The following is a 15,839-nucleotide window of genomic DNA, read 5'->3' on the forward strand; positions in this document are numbered from 1 at the left end:
GGTTACCATCCCTTCTTTTATTCCCTTCTCGCTCTCATTTCTCAGTTAAGGTGACTCAGGGGTTTCTTTCAAGCTATTTGGGGAATGTTCAAAAGTCTTAAAAGAACATAAACCGAGTCAATAGTCCATTTAAATCACCTAATATATTGTAACCCTTCAATTTGTTCATTTATTAAACCCATATTTGGAGTGAACCGTAATTAAAAAGTGAAGGTCATTGACAAACAGAGGAAGGAGATCCTAGACGAGTTCTCACTTCTTTTGTGTTTTTACCAACTCTCTCTTTATCTAAAAACAATTGTTATCCATTAATATATATTAATGTACCATACATTTAGGGGAGACTATTGTGTAACTGAATACTCATTATGTAGCCCGAGCATGAACAAAAATCCCAACCTCGGTCCCACCTTAAGTGTGAACATTGGGGGCTGAAAACAAACCTAGAGGCCTCCAGGGATCGGCTTTCCCTTTACGCCAGCTACATGCACTAGTGTCCAAGACTTTTGAGTCAAATAGAACGCCTAAAAAACCTGTACATCATTTGGGAAAAACATGAAGCAAACAACAATTAAAAACATTATCCTGTAGAGCCTACATTCTTTTTTCTACCTAATTGTTCTTCAGCTGTCTTCATCATATAATACAACACATGTCGAGGATGACTATTTGTGTTCAATGTTTTCAGTAATTAAGTAGCAATAATTTAGAGGATTTTTTGTCTCCGTCCCATTATTACTGAAGGGAAATATGGTCAAAACTAACCTCAGTAAGGTTTGTTTATCGCCATTCTACCATATGGGGTTGCACAACGAAGTGAGAGTTGTAGTCCCTTATTGCAGCTAGAAAATAAATATATTTTTGCCAAAGAAGCTGCTCTGTAGTCTGGTTGTATCCCGACTGGTGTTGGCAGGAGTGTTAAAACTCAAATGGTAATGATAGAACAGGTCATGGCCCCGTAGGAAGAATCAGGGTCTTCTAGGTCCCGGGACAGAGGAAGTCATATGTGTACAGATTGTTAAGCCCTCTGAGGCAATGTAATGTAATTTGTGATTTTGGGGCTGAACAAAATCAATTGAATTGAATTGAATGTCACAGACTCACTGTACCGTGAGGCGGTCTCCAAGAATCCAGCATGATGTGTAAAATGATCTGTACTTTCAGTAAGGATAGGGATTTCCCTTCACACTCAAAGACAGACTGTCCTCCCACCCTCTTGGTTGCCTGGGGCAACAAAGCACAGCAACATTCGACATCGTCTCTTCCTACAGCGTGACCTTTTGCACTGGACACCCTGAAGGTCACTGGTGAGGCCCCTGTAACACACCCTCCTTTGATAAACCATTAGTCCGGGAGCAGCTCACAGACTGAGCGGGGCTGTGGGGAGGCAGGCTCTTATCTGCAAGCCTCAGCACTAATCATCCGGACAGCACACTTCAGTGGGACCAGAGAGGCCATTTTAGTTCAGGCATCCTTAAAGAGGCTCTACATTCATGAAATATGCATGAGGGGACGAGGGTATATGACACATCCTGCTGTGATATCATCGGCCACAAATAGCGGACAGAGGGGGCTTTTGTGTTTTGTGGATGTGCAAAGGTGATGGCATCATATTCATACTAAAGCAGATTCCCTGTAATACACATAAAGCACAGGGAAGGACAGGAGCACAGGAGTTCAATAGAGATGTTACTGCAAAACCTGGAAATTAATTTCTAAAAAAAAGTATACATCACACCAGAAAGCCATCCCATTTAAAGAAGACATTTTTCAATAAATATTATTTCCATGAGATATCTGCCAGTGGAAAACACTGTATCAGATATGTGATAAATTAGCATGATTTAACAAAATATGAATAATAATGTGTAATCGCCTATAAGTGTAAGAAAGGAAAGATTTCCCGCATGAAACACATTCCGCATGTGATGAATTCACAAAGACGTGTGTTTTTCAACAACTCCTCGGGTCGCACTAGCTTAAGTGTTCTTCATACGCGGTTCAGAGCATTCACGTAGCAGCACACAACTCTTTTACTCTTTCACACAAGCTCACCAAGGTGTGTGTGTCAGCACAAAGAGGTTTATATTCCTGATTGTCTGATGACAAGTGAGTGGGTGGAGAGGTGTGAAAACCAAGAAGCCTTTGTCTGACACAGAGCCGCTGTTGACCATAAAGATGGATGGAAGATATGTGCAGCTGCTAATTTAGTGCCGTGTTTAACAGCACACGTCGTGAAGGAACAGCCACAGTACGATACTTCTACACACCCTAACAGTACTGACCTGAGCACACAACGAGTCCCAACACACCACTTTTACAAAAAGAATCACATTTCACTGAGGTGTCGGAGCTCGAGACGCTGAGTGAAAGAAAAGCATCTGTGCGCTCAAATCCGTGCAATAATCTGTTTACTGAGCCAGCTTTCAGTCACAGGCCTTCTTCAAGGAACATCACCAATCAGCTATACCTTGAACTTGTGTGGCAAAACATCAAGGGAGTTGTCGTCCTGGGAGTGAAGGACTTCAAGGAACATACACAGTGTCTGTAGAGAACGTCAAGAAGCACTAAGCAGCACATAGAATAACTAAGATAGAGTAGGCTACAGAAGCTCCTCTGCACAGTGGGACCGTCTACATGCACTGGTGCAGTAAAGGATGCCAGAAGGGCACTGATTGGGCAGTTTACTGTGTATGTGCCACCATGTTGGATATGTTCCTAGTATTTACTTTACTTTGTATTCTTAAACTTTATGTCATTTTACAGTAGATACGTGTACATAAATCAAAAAGGTGTGTGTGTGTGTGTGTGTGTGTGTGTGTGTGTGTGTGTGTGTGTGTGTGTGTGTGAGTGCGTGCGTGTGAGTGTGAGTTTAAGCCTCTGTGTTGTCCACGACTAATCTCGCATTCTGCTGCTGCAAAGTGCATCAAATAATATTGAATTATGTTATATTATATTGTGTTATAGCTGCCTAGCCTATATAAGTAGCCTATAAGGGCTGGAGCAGGAAGGGGGAAACATCATGCTGGTTACAAAATATGTCTTAAAGCTGACTAATTAACACATTATATACGGTATCTCTTCTTTTATAATAGAAAAACAACAACCGCATGCTGCAACTTGTTTCTCCACAAATAAGGCAGCCAAGTGTAGCTCCTCCTGCTCTGTGTACTCCACTAATGATGGGACAACATGCTGTCTTCAAAGGGACCACACAGTTAAAGACATTAGAGGGAAGGGGACGAGCAGCCATTGTTTTAAAGTGAGGAAGTTGGCTACGTTGTCCTGGAAACCGCTGTGAGGTTCAAACAGGAACGAGTGAGCTCCCTGCTGGTGAATGACCAGCACTGTGTGGATGGGAAGGACAGAACAATCCAGAGGGGTACATACAGTATGTGGGTACTTATGTGGGTACATATGACATTCATCATATGCAGAGAGGCCGCTCCATGACTTGAACTTTAGCCAGAGAAAGCTGCATGTTATGTGGTGATTTCGTTCAGGCTCTCACAGAAACTTCAATACTACTTGGAGTTCTGGAGCTTTTGATCGGATTGTATGAACGGAAATGCATTTCTTTAATTATGAGCTGTGTGTGTCTATGTGTGTGTGTGTGTGTGTGTGAATACGAGTCTGTAACTGTAAATATAAAACTATGTAAGAGGCGGTGGATCATTTGCACTATATTATCATTTCATGTATCATATCATATATGAGATTAGATGTATGGGTGAGGGCAGGTGTAACAGTTTACTCTCTAAATTGGCTGTGATGGAGGAATTTGATCTTGAACAAGACTTCCTGCACTGCTTTAGAACATTAAATGAAGACATAAACCAGCCTAACCTAGAGATTGTAATAATAAGAAAATGTGTTTAGATCTGCATATAACTCTGAATATAACGGTATTTTTAAATATACACTTTAAATATATTTATGTATTACTTGATCCAATTGATCAAAGTGTTAAAGAAAGAAAAGATCCCCTGTAACAGTGATGTCTGCCTTATATATTCTTATAATATTTATTGAAACCTTTTTCTAGTTTTTTTGTTTTTTGTTCTCTTGTTTTCTGGAAGTACCTAAACTTAATTTCAATGGTCACATACATGGATTTGACCTCTGTACTTAACTGGTCCTCCACATTGAGCAGCAGTGAGCTGCTGTGAAGCGCCCGGTGAGCAGCTCAAGGACACGGAGACAGAACCGTGTGACTGAAGGACCGCCGGCTTGTGAATATATATACTGTAGGCACGTGCTTTAATCAACACCTTTACGCATGCAGCAGCATCCCGTGTGAGCCAGGCTCCCAACAAATCAATGCAGGGCCCCTTGCTCGGCAGAAGCTAGCTCAGTTTCCATAGTTACGCATTGCACAAGCCCTCCTCCATCCCCCTGCTCCTCTCTCCCCTCCTTGTACAATGCAGGAAGTGCAGTGATGGAGGATGCTGTGCGACAGTCTCCAGCGTGGCACATTAACCTACTTCCCAACCGGCCGGGAGAAAGGCACCCGGATGCAGAGTGGGAGAGGACGAGGAAACGGTGGAGGAAAAAGGACGGAGGGAGGAAAGGAGATGACAGCGAGGCAGACGGAGAGGACGTTATGGGAGGGGGGTGGAGATGCAGAGGGGATGGAGAGGAGGGAAATGGAACATGAGCAAGGAAAATAAGGATAGATGTAAGGAGAAGGGAAAGAGAAAGGTGTATAGGATAGAAAATTGTGTATTGTAAGATTGTAAATCTATGAAATATTGATCTTGTAAATCGCGCTAGCATGGTTGCTGGTCGGGCACTAGCATAAATGGTCAAACATACTAATCTCATTCACAGGGAATGAATGAGGCATAATAGAGAATCCCCTGATAGACTCCACACAGGGGGATATGTTATAACCACAGAAAGACCAACACTGATCACACTTCACGCCTCTCCTGGTTTAGCCTGATGACATACTTTCTCCTCTGCCCATGTGCAGAGCATCCCTCTGCATCCCCCTTCACTCAGCGGTCCTGATGCAAGGACAGAGACTCCCTGCCTCGCTCTCATCTGCTCTGCTTCTCTTCACATGTCCAGCCAATTCAAGGATAACCAGAAAAACAACATACAACCCGATAGCACATCTTCCATCGCACACTTCATCCCACGTCCCCCGTCCCGTCCCCCCCCCCCCCCAGCGGAAACAAAAGCTCTTTTTCGATCTAACAGTCCGTGTAATATGAGAAGGAGGGTGAAAGGGGAAAAATAGTGGAGAAATGTGACGACTTACCGACATGAGTGATGACACACTGCACCCTCTGTAGCAGCTCCTGGACCGACATCTCGTCTTCTCTCAGCCAGCACAGCATCTCAGGCTGTGGGTCGCATCCACCCTGCTCTACCTCGCCGCTCTATCGCTCCTCTCTCTCCGCTGCCACGCCTCCTCTCGTCACCCTTCCTTTCCTTGAATATCCCCTCCTTTTGCTCCCTAATCCAGTTTTCTCCTGTCAGAGAGGTTTTGGTCCTCCTCTTTTCTCTCTGCTGCTTCTTGTTTCTATAGTTTTTTCTTCTTTGAGTTTTTCTTACGTGGAGCCTCTCCTTTCCTTCATCAAGCGGCTCTTCTAAGATCCAAAGAAGCACAAAGCCAGAGGGTGACAAAGATGATGCCACTCCCAGCCAGTCAGCAAAGAAGTAAGCCTGCGTATGAAATAATCCCGCTCGGCAAACAGGCGCAGGTGATAACCAAGACAGAGAGTCAGGGAATAAAACAGCAGGTCGCTCAGTGAATAACAGAAGACGTCAGCCCCTGTTTTGTGAACAAAGTAGCAAGTTCATTTGTCAAGCAGACAATAAAAACATGTCAGTCAGTGAACAAAAGCAAATGGGGCAGTTATCGAGGGGAAATAAGCCAGAAAATATTGATGAGAGACATTTTGTCAATAGATTTGGAAAAAGTAACAAAACATTAACCACAGACAGTCATGTTCATGATGCTGGCAAACACATTCACGAAGTATGAAGAAGCCTCAAACACATTAATCCTCCCAACAACAACAACAAAAAGGGGGAATTACTCCAAAAAGCATTTAGGACATGCCAAACCTAGAAAAATGACAGGATGCTCCTCAGGAAAGTGGGGAAAACCTTTCTTCCACTCCGCTTACAGGGACACTCCCAGGGTTAGGGTCGGAAAGCCCTGCTGCTGCTGCTGCTGCTGCTTCGATGATGCTCTGTTTGTTAGAAGCTGAGTCACAAAGAGGGGAAACGAATCAGAGGGCTGCTGTACCTGCCAGCAGGGCGGAGGAGGGAGAGACACAGGGCGAGGGGGAGGGTGGATGGATGGATGGGGTGGGGGTTAATAGGTCCATGAGGGAAATCCTGGTGACTGGAGGTACATGGAATGGAGCAGGTGGATCGTTGAATCCATAAACTTTGATTTTTGATTCTCTTAAAGCGGCTTCACTGCAGCCCACTGCTCCTTGATAACTAAGGATGGGTCAAATGCAGAGAATTTTCCCCACGGGGATCAATAAAGGATATATGATTATTATTATTATTATTATTATTATTAATAGTATGCTTTCCAGGTGTTTCTCCATCATTAGCATGTCTCACCAGGGCATTAAAAAGGTTTTCGCCTCTTGTCAGGCCACAGTTGAAAATAAGAAAGTGTTCTTAATCTGTTTCGCCTGGCTAAATAAAGGTTAAATAAAAAAATAGAAAAATAAAACAAATCAATAGCCTCCAGATCCTTCCTCGTTCATGCTTCGGCTGCCTGGGTTCCTTCGGTACGACCACAGGCCGCGCGGCTCATCCCACTCCGCATTTTGCTGACAGCCAACAATGCGAGGCAGAAACATTAGCGTCTCTCCACGAGCCCGTGTCCTCTGGGACCGTGGATGCCTGGGAGACGACCATTAGCCAGAGACATCTGCACTCACCCTGCCCCTCTGCCAGCCAATTACAGGCCCTGCTGATGGCCTCCACACAAGCATGCAGCAACCACCGCACAGCAGCTGGTGCACCAAGCAGAGCCTTAACCTGGGTGTGGCCATCCAGGACGGGGATGCAGACAATTAAAGCAACATTGTGCTCAAATGTTGATTTAAGCAAAGTGGATTTGAATTTTCTTTAAACTCCGAATTCATAAATAGCTCTGCATTTAATAAGGAGATCAGAGTAGGTGGTAAGAGAGGAGAGAGAGATGGGAGGAGACGTGAGTGTGGAAAGAGGAGGGCCAACGCCAGCATCCGCGGCCTCTGATTGGACGCCGTGACATGTCGTCGGCGGAAACGCCTTTCTCTGTCAGAGCGGGAAGAGCGCGGCTTTCTCCACATGTCAACAACCGGACCATCGCCACCGTATCGCTGTTAGGCCGCCCCGTAGGAACGTGTGAGTGTGTGTGTGAACAGCGGTGAGTGCGACGTGCCCCTGCGGAACCAACAGCTAACTAGTGGCTCGTGGTGCACGAGCCCGCAGCTAACCGCTAGCGCCGGCACTGTAGCTAGCGCGTGCCTTACCGCTCTCACGTATTTCATTGATAATACGTGTCATGTTAACGCGTAACGACGCCTGTAACGACGCCTGTAACCTGTAACGACGCCTGTAACCTGTAACGACGCCTGTAACCTGTAACGACGCCTGTAACGACGCCTGTAACCTGTAACGACGCCTGTGACCTGTAACGACGCCTGTAACCTGTAACGACGCCTGTAACGACGCCTGTAACCTGTAACGACGCCTGTAACGACGCCTGTAACCTGTAACGACGCCGAACCTCGTTCAGAAACTCTCCATTTGACGTAACTTGTATTCACACACTTGGGAGCAAGTGACCTCCGTTCACTCTACTGCTCGGTACCAGCCACTAGCTGTTAGCTGTTATATTATTGTATAGTACTACTACATGCTAGTATTATTTGAGTACCATTACCACTTGCAGTGCAGTGCTCAGTGGCGTTATGTTCATGGCGAAGTTGTAAATGTCACGTGACATTTTGACTATTGTCAGCTGCTTCTGCAGGTTATTCCTTCTGCAGGCCTTGGACTCAGCCAGCAGGTGTTTGTGATGCATCACTGTGTTCCTCATGTCTGTCTGTGCATGGCTGTCGGCCCCTGTGTGTTTGCACTGCAGGAGGAGTCATGCAGGCCTTTTTGAAAGGAGCGACGGTCCAGTCCAGCAGACCTCTGAAGGACAAGGCAGCAGCCGGGCCCAGTACAGAGAAGAAGGCCAAGCTGGTCCCATGGGTGGAGAAATAGTGAGTGTGACGCTTTACCGCCATCCACGGAAGAAATAACCACTAGATCTGCTTTATACTTGTTGTGGACATCCCATAATTTCCGCTTCCAGCGCTACTAGAGCAGAAGCAGCCAGGGGGTTTCGCCAGAGTTGAAATATTTCAACTTTGGCGAAATTTTCGCATCGCGTCATTCGCGCCGCCTGGCAAACTTCGCAACCATTCGCGTCTGTGCATTGACTTTGCACAGGATCTACTCGCGCGAAAAATTCGCAATGCTTTTGGTGTAAATGCAGCATAAGAGTTATATTAGAACTAAAAACACAAGTATTCATGATTGAAAAGCTACATTGTTAAAGCAAAAGACAAATGACTTGTGCAAATCATTGAAAAGATGATGCAAACATTTATTTATCTACAAACGAGACAAAAACTAAATAAAAAATTAATCCGGAAACAACTTCGTGAAAGTATATTTATTTGCTCAGTTTTCTGCAGCAGTTGAGAAATCGCTCTTCTTCGCTCTTCTCCAGCTTGATACTTTTCAGTAAATGCTGTGTGCTTGTTCTGGAAGAGTCTTTCAACATTACATCTTTTGTTGTTTGGTAATTTCTCGCCAGCATCGTTGACAGTGAAAGCAAATGAATACGTCCACGCAGAATTAAACTCTTTTAGTTAACCAAGGGCGCTGCATTAGGTTATAGATGTGTACCTAATGAATGCTCGATAAATAGCACACTGTGTTTTTGTGACTCGCAGCAGGCCAAAGTGTGTTGATGAGGTGGCCTTCCAGGATGAAGTGGTAGCAGTACTGAAGAAGTCTCTGCAAGGAGCAGATGTAAGTATCACACTCTCATGGGGCTCTTAGTGGCTGCCAAGCTGGCAACCAGGCATCAGCTTTTGGTAGCCCAAACTGAAAATATGGTTGCTAACGCAGCAGTGTTTGAATGTCACTAATGCAAATATTGTCTTTTGTGGTGCATGTTTGCTGTCCCCATATCTTATCTATTCATCATGTTAAAAAGTGGCCACTGATGGCAACCAAAGGCCAAGAATCTTGGCAATTTCTCCAAACGGTTGCCAATGGCAACCGTTAATGCCGAGCCGTAAATGGCTACTGTGTGAGGGGCGACTGTGGCTCAGTGGTGAGCAGGGTCGTCCTATAATCAGAGGATCGGCAGTTCGATCCCCGGCTCCAATAGCCCAAGCCGATGTGTCCTTGGGCTAGACAATTAAACCTAAAATTGCTCCCGGAGCTGTGTCTACAGTGTGTGAATGTGTGTATGAATGTTATTTAGCCCCTCCCATCAGTGTATGATTGATGACATGTAGTGTTAAAGTGCTTTGAGAAAAGTGCTCTACAAGTACAGGTCCATTTGTTTGATGGCTTAGTATGATTTAGTATGATGTTTTTCTAATTGTGAACAAACTCATGAAAAGAATGAAACCACTAATGCGTCAGTCCAGTTCTCAGACCGTATGACTATTATCACAACCTGTGCACTGAGCCCCGGAACCCAACGCTTCCTACATGATGCCATGTTTTGTTTTCATCGCAGCTTCCCAACCTGCTCTTCTACGGCCCTCCCGGAACAGGAAAGACCTCCACCATCCTGGCTGCTGCCAGAGAGCTCTACGGGTGAGCGAGCTCTTTGTTGTTTGTGGGTGAGCGGGCGGATGTTTCAGCTCAAAACCAGAAGGTTGTCAGTGTTCCTTTAATCATCTGCCGCCTCTCCTCTAGTCCACACCTGTACAGACAGAGGGTGCTCGAGCTCAACGCTTCCGACGAGCGAGGCATTCAGGTCGTCCGAGAGAAGGTGAAGAACTTTGCTCAGCTCACCGTGGCCGGGACCCGCCCAGAGTGAGTCAGCGTGGATTGCTCAAATGCTCCAATACAGGGCAGAGAGTTGCTCGACCATCTTAACGTACCCTCATTGTTTCAGAAGCATCTCTCTCAGTAAATGTCAAACTAGTGCTGAAACCTTCCGTCACTGTGTTTTGCTGCATTTGCAGTGGGAAGCCGTGTCCTCCTTTTAAGATCATCATCCTGGACGAGGCGGACTCCATGACAGGGCCGGCTCAGGCCGCTCTCAGGCGGACCATGGAGAAGGAGTCCCGCACCACCCGCTTCTGCCTCATCTGCAACTACATCAGCAGGTGGGCTGACCGATCACAAGCAACAAGCAAACCCTCTCTCTGGGTGGCCGGTCCTCACCCCGGCTGCATGTCTGTGTGTTTTCCAGGATTATTGAGCCGCTGACCTCCAGATGTTCCAAGTTTCGCTTCAAACCTCTAGCCAATCAGATCCAAGAAGAGCGCCTGTTGAATATCTGTGAGAAGGAGAACCTCAAGTACACCAACGAGGTAGGAGGAAGATTCATTGAGCCCCAGTTGTAACACGTAAAAACAGTCTGATACCGCTAAATCAAACGTTAGCGTAACTCTGTGTGGTCTTCTTTACTCTACAGGTCATCTTCTTGCTTCCTCCACTTCCGTACCATTGATTCATTAATGTTGAATTCTCTCTCAGCTGCTCTATTCTCATGTTCTACTGCGTGACTGACAGCCTTGAGTTTGAAGTCTGCGTTGTAAGCGTGTCTCTTGACGGGTGCCATTTTGGGGTCCTTATACACACACACTGTAATATTATGGCGAAGCACAGTATGTATTACTCCGCGATGCTCCTGACTACGGTAGCCGTAAAGGGGCGTTCACACCAAACGCGTTGCGAATTTTTCGCGAGTCTGGATCCCATGTAAAGTCAACGCACAGACGTGTTTGGTTGAAATTCGCCGGGCGTTGCGAAATTTCGCCACAGTTGAAATATTTCAATTTCCAACGCGAGTTGCAAAAGTTTCGCAAATCGCCAGCCAATCAGCGTTGAGATGCTCCGCCCGTTGGGCTGCTGCTGCTCTGGTAGCAGCCAATCAGAGATGAGATGCTCCGTCCGTTGGGCTGCTGCTGCTCTGGTAGCGCTGGAAGCGGAAGTTATCGAGGCGGAGTCTGTGAAACTCCCCGAGCTGTGTGAGCCTACGGGTGATGTTATGAACCCAGACACGAGGGCGTTAGATGTTCCGACGTTTATGGGATGTCCACAACAAGTATAAAGCAGAACTAGTGGTTATTTCGACCCTGGTGGATGGAGGAAGCCATCCGAGACAAGCCACGGCCCCTTTTTGCAACTGGGAGTTATAAAGCCGTTTGGTGTGAACGCACCATAATGCTGCAAGCGGTGCGGCTTTGTAGTTTACCAAAGTCGTACTAAAACATTTTGACAGAGCGCCGTGTACCACACAAAATCGCTTCGAGGTCAGTAAGCACAGCCAGAATTAATCCATGTATAAGGCGCTCCGGATTATAAGGCGCACTGTCGTTTTTTGAGAAAATTAAAGGCTTTTAAGTGCGCCTTATAGTGCGGAAAATACGGTACTGCAAATCTGTGACCAGTTGCCTCGCTAATCAACTGGCCTGTGTGAACAGGAAGAATAATTGCAGCTAGAACAAACCGTTTTATAATACACATAACCCCAACATCATTTTCTAGGCAGACTTGGAAAAAAGTTAACCTACCCTTTAAGCCATTCTGGTGTTTATGACGACAGGTTGGAGCAACTGTGAACGTCTTTCACACCTTTTTAGAGAACGTTCAATAGATGCACTACTGTTTTTGGTCCGTTTTGGGAACTGACCGTTTGGGAATCGGTGACTCTCCTCGTGTGACCTTTTTTCTTCTCGGGTGAATGTACAAACAGACAGAAGTCTTGGTGAATTGAAGTAAATGGGGGACACATTTATAACAGCAAAACTAAATGAAAACATCAAGTCTCTTTTAAAGAGTCAACATGGAGGAGCAAATATGTTTTGATCCCTTTTGAATTGTGCCATGAACACGTATGATGTTTGTACATTTAAAAGATCCTTTTGCACGTCAACAAAGTCTCCATTTGTCGTAGTACTATTATGTTTCGTGTGAAAGTGCCCTCGTCTCACAGTTGTCACCAACATGGCTGTTACCTTGGCGAGCTAGCTAGGTAACTCAGCTACGTTCTACACACAAACCGTATCCTTCCCGTTTGTTTGTTTTATCCAGCAACCTTTTTCTCAGCTGGGAAGAGAGAACAATTGAGACCTGTTGGTGTGTACGACACACATGGGTTTGTGGCTTCAGAGTCAAGCTTACGCGACTTCTTGGTCTGTAGTCTTTCTAACTACCTATTTTCACATTCTTACACAGTTTATGACAAATGGGAGACTTTGCTGACGTGCAAAATGATCTTTTAAATTGAAAAACATCATATGTGTAAATCATGACGCAATTCAGACAGGATCAAAAACCTGATTTGTCTCTCCCCGTTGAATACTGGACATGTAGTCCTCGTCCATCGGATGACAAAGGGTTAAAAAGGTGTTTTCAATAGTCAGGTTTCAGTGGAGATGCATGTGTTTGTGAAGTAGTGAGCTTATGACTGAAGAAATGAAACTTTTATGATGTCATATAGTTCAGCTATAATTCATCCGGCCTTTTCTCCGCTCGTTTGAGAGAACTTATGGTAACACGTATCCAGAGGGACAAACTGAAGTACCCAAACGTGCCACTTAAGAACAAGTTCTAGATGTTAAAGGGCTTTGACTCTGATAAAGAGCGTGCACCTGCAGCCTGAAGAGACTTTTCGGAGAACTGCGACTGCCTTTCTCCGTTCTTTACCTGTTCTCTGTTCCTCTAGAGCATAGCAGCGTTGGTGAGGGTGTCTGACGGAGACCTGCGGAAAGCCATAACCTTCCTGCAGAGTGCGGCGCGCCTCAACGTGGACAAAGAGATCACAGAGAAGGCCGTCACTGACATAGCCGGGGTAAAGACGCACTTCTTTGTGTCAAATAGGAGACTGATCTCTTCTGTTTACTTGGCAGTCATGTCACCTTGTTGTTGCGCTCGCTCTCACTGCAGGTCGTCCCCGCCAAGATGATTGACAACCTGCTCCAGATCTGCTTCACAGGCACATTTGAGAAGCTGGAGGTTGCCGTCAAGGTGTGTGTTCTGACTGTTTCAAGTGACGCGGTTTCACGTTTTTCTCCCTCGTGCTGGACAACGACTTCAAAATATTGTTTACTGTCTCCTCCGTCAGAACATGGTGGATGAAGGCTACGCCGCCACACAGATCCTGATTCAGCTCCACGAGTCTGTCATCGAGCAGGAGATGAGCGACAAGCAGAAGTCAGCCATCATGGAGAAGATGGCGGTGAGTGATGTGACGCAGCGCTGCTTCTGCTGCAGCTGCTGTTTGGCTCTGTTTTCTTTCGAAACTAATGTTGTGATTGCTGTAAAATCTTTTTTATGACTCCCTTTAGTGAATAGCATCATGATGTCACGATGCGGTTGATCCCAGTCCGAGCCCTTTTAATATCAAGTATCTAATCCAATCGGATACATATATTTACCTCAATCTTGATTGATGTATATTGCACATCGTGATTGTTTTTCTTGATTTAAATAGCTGATTCAAAAGTGTGGAGGTCATAAGGTTAAGTGGTCCCTCTGTCCTAGGGACAGAAAACTAAATATCAATCAGGGACAATAAAATAAACATAAGGGTTAGGGCTTAAAGTGCACACAGCAGTCTGACACACGGGAAGGTGCAAAGACAAAGACTTTAACAAACCCAATGTCACTCTAATTGTCATCACATATATTATATGTTGGAAGGGTTAGGGTTAGTAAATAGAGTTATTAGGGTTTGTGAATATTAAAGTGATTAAACAACCAATACACCCCTCTGCGCCCTGCAGGGTTCATGCTAAACCTGACAAAAGTGCCCTTTAGTGGTAATGAACTGAATTCTATAAGACACAGCCAGGTTTAGGCTTAGTTGGACATAAGTTGTCCTGAATACTGGACTTTCTCCTACTTTCCACATGTCGATGTGTCCTTGAGCGACTGAACCCCAAGTTGCTCCCCAGGTGCTTCAACGATGCTCATTGTTTAAGTGTTTTACAAATCAAAGTTGTTTCATTAAATGAACGTGGGTGATGATGCGCGGATGAACTTAATAAGGATTGCAAATCAGCAAATCAGCAGTGCCCAAGCAATGTAATGTAATTGGTGTATGCCAGAACAGCGTGTAACATCTGAATCACAGACTACCATGGCAAGCCTAATAAGCGGTATCTAGATGTTAGCAATGGTTGTAAATGGTTTAGCGCTTTTACACCACATGTCATTCACCCATTCATATTCAAGGAGCCACCTGTCCTTACTAACATTCAAACCAGGTGGCAACTTCTGATTCTGCCGAGTGAAGCTGGTGCGGAAGTGTCTTACAAACCTGCATTCTCTCTACTGGCCAACAGGGGGGGCAATCTCCTCTGCTTACAAAAGGATTGGATGGACGTCTTGACTTCTCTCTTGATTTATTCCCTCACTAAACATTTTAAATGAGTTTATGGTCTCAATCTCTATTTTTAAGTCTTCTTCAATACAGCATGATCTTCATTTAATAAATTATAGTTCATTTAGAGTCAAACAAACCACTTAGGGTGGGGCTACTATGGTTGACAGGTAGCTTCCGCTGCCAGAGCCGTATATGGCGTCTCTACATCATCACATTCCATATATGGTCACTTCCATTTACTGAATGCAAGAAAAGCCAAGATTGCTCGACCGTAATCCAAGATGGCGGCAGCCAAACTCAAGGCTTCATACGGCAGTCCACAAACCAATGGGTGACGTCACCGTGACTACGTCCACTTCTTATATAGTCTATGATTCATACCCCAAAGTATATTTCAGTTATCTTTTGGTCCATAGTACGCCGGTATGACATGTATAACTGATTCAGATGGACTTCTACCTCTATAAAGCCTCAGTTTGCGCTTGTGTTTCCTCTGGTTCAGGTGGTGGGTAAGTGTCTGACAGACGGTGCAGACGAGTACCTGCAGATGTTGAGTCTGTGTTCACTCATCATGCAGCAGGCCTCCCACAACAACTAGACTCCCCAGGGAGAGGAGCGCCATCAGCTTCCAGCAGGACCAGGACCTCAGACCTTCTTTCACGGTTTAGTTTACAGCTCTGGTTCGGAGTGTCCACCAGAAGACTCCAGGTGATAGTGATGTTTCACTGTCGGAGACCACAGCTGTCCAGGTGTTACTCTCTGTATTTAATCAGAGAATCACCCATCAGATGTCTCCTTTATGTAACTACTTACCAACAGATCTTTGTACACTTTTGCATTTTGTTAAGTAATAAATAGTTTTGTATATTTTCATTGATTGTTTTCTTGAAGTCATCTTTACCAGACTTCTGCCATCTCCCCCCTGTCCGTCAGCAGGGCAACCTCGAGCACCACACTTTCTGTCATTACCTTTAAACATTGTTACTACCTAGTTAACTACCAAGAGCACCATGATACATGGCACTACAGCATTTTTCTCTTACTGATATATGCATATGAAGATAAGGAAAATATCACTTCTAGCTGGGAAACATTTAAAAAAGGATGAATATAAAAGACAAGATGGTTTTATTAATAACTTGAAAACCACAGCATATGTTCAATTTGACCTTTTGTAAAGCTATTCTTTTTTTGTGGTACATTATCCTGTCATTTTTAACCAGAGTCTCTTTGAACCTAA

General features: G+C 45.0%; 2 protein-coding genes across 4 annotated transcripts in view; one reads left to right on the forward strand and one right to left on the reverse strand.

The window, feature by feature from the left end:
- Window positions 1–5,345, reverse strand: part of mcf2l2 (MCF.2 cell line derived transforming sequence-like 2) — a 108,141-nt gene extending 102,796 nt beyond the window's left edge. The window contains exon 1 of the mRNA XM_034530085.1: window positions 5,267–5,345. Within this exon, the coding sequence (XP_034385976.1) occupies window positions 5,267–5,345 (79 nt within the window). The remainder of the gene's footprint in view (window positions 1–5,266) is intronic.
- A 1,834-nt stretch (window positions 5,346–7,179) lies between these two features.
- rfc4 (replication factor C (activator 1) 4) lies at window positions 7,180–15,472 on the forward strand. 3 transcript variants are annotated; one of them, XM_034531658.1, is made up of 11 exons: window positions 7,180–7,390; window positions 8,111–8,234; window positions 8,973–9,051; window positions 9,773–9,852; window positions 9,955–10,074; window positions 10,227–10,370; window positions 10,457–10,577; window positions 12,938–13,063; window positions 13,159–13,239; window positions 13,337–13,450; window positions 15,102–15,472. In XM_034531658.1, exons 2-11 carry the CDS (start codon window positions 8,119–8,121, stop codon window positions 15,195–15,197), a joined length of 1,077 nt encoding a protein of 358 aa, XP_034387549.1. In that variant the 5' UTR covers window positions 7,180–7,390; window positions 8,111–8,118; the 3' UTR covers window positions 15,198–15,472. The 3 variants fall into 3 exon arrangements, with proteins under 3 accessions (XP_034387549.1, XP_034387552.1, XP_034387550.1); XM_034531661.1 differs by having other exon boundaries at window positions 7,264–7,368; XM_034531659.1 differs by having other exon boundaries at window positions 7,269–7,778.
- Window positions 15,473–15,839: the final 367 nt, after the last annotated feature.

This window comes from Cyclopterus lumpus, chromosome 4, assembly GCF_009769545.1.
Source record: "Cyclopterus lumpus isolate fCycLum1 chromosome 4, fCycLum1.pri, whole genome shotgun sequence".
Taxonomy (NCBI): Eukaryota; Metazoa; Chordata; class Actinopteri; order Perciformes; family Cyclopteridae; genus Cyclopterus; species Cyclopterus lumpus.

What these genes read in the sequence shown, in the direction of transcription:
- rfc4 (XM_034531658.1), top strand. Translation starts at nt 8,119, where the DNA reads ATGCAGGCCTTTTTGAAAGGAGCGACGGTCCAGTCCAGCAGACCTCTG. An exon ending in GCTGCCAGAGAGCTCTACGG is followed by an intron (nt 9,853 to 9,954) that starts GTGAGCGAGCTC and finishes CCTCTCCTCTAG; the next exon opens with TCCACACCTGTACAGACAGA. An exon ending in AGCTGGAGGTTGCCGTCAAG is followed by an intron (nt 13,240 to 13,336) that starts GTGTGTGTTCTG and finishes CTCCTCCGTCAG; the next exon opens with AACATGGTGGATGAAGGCTA.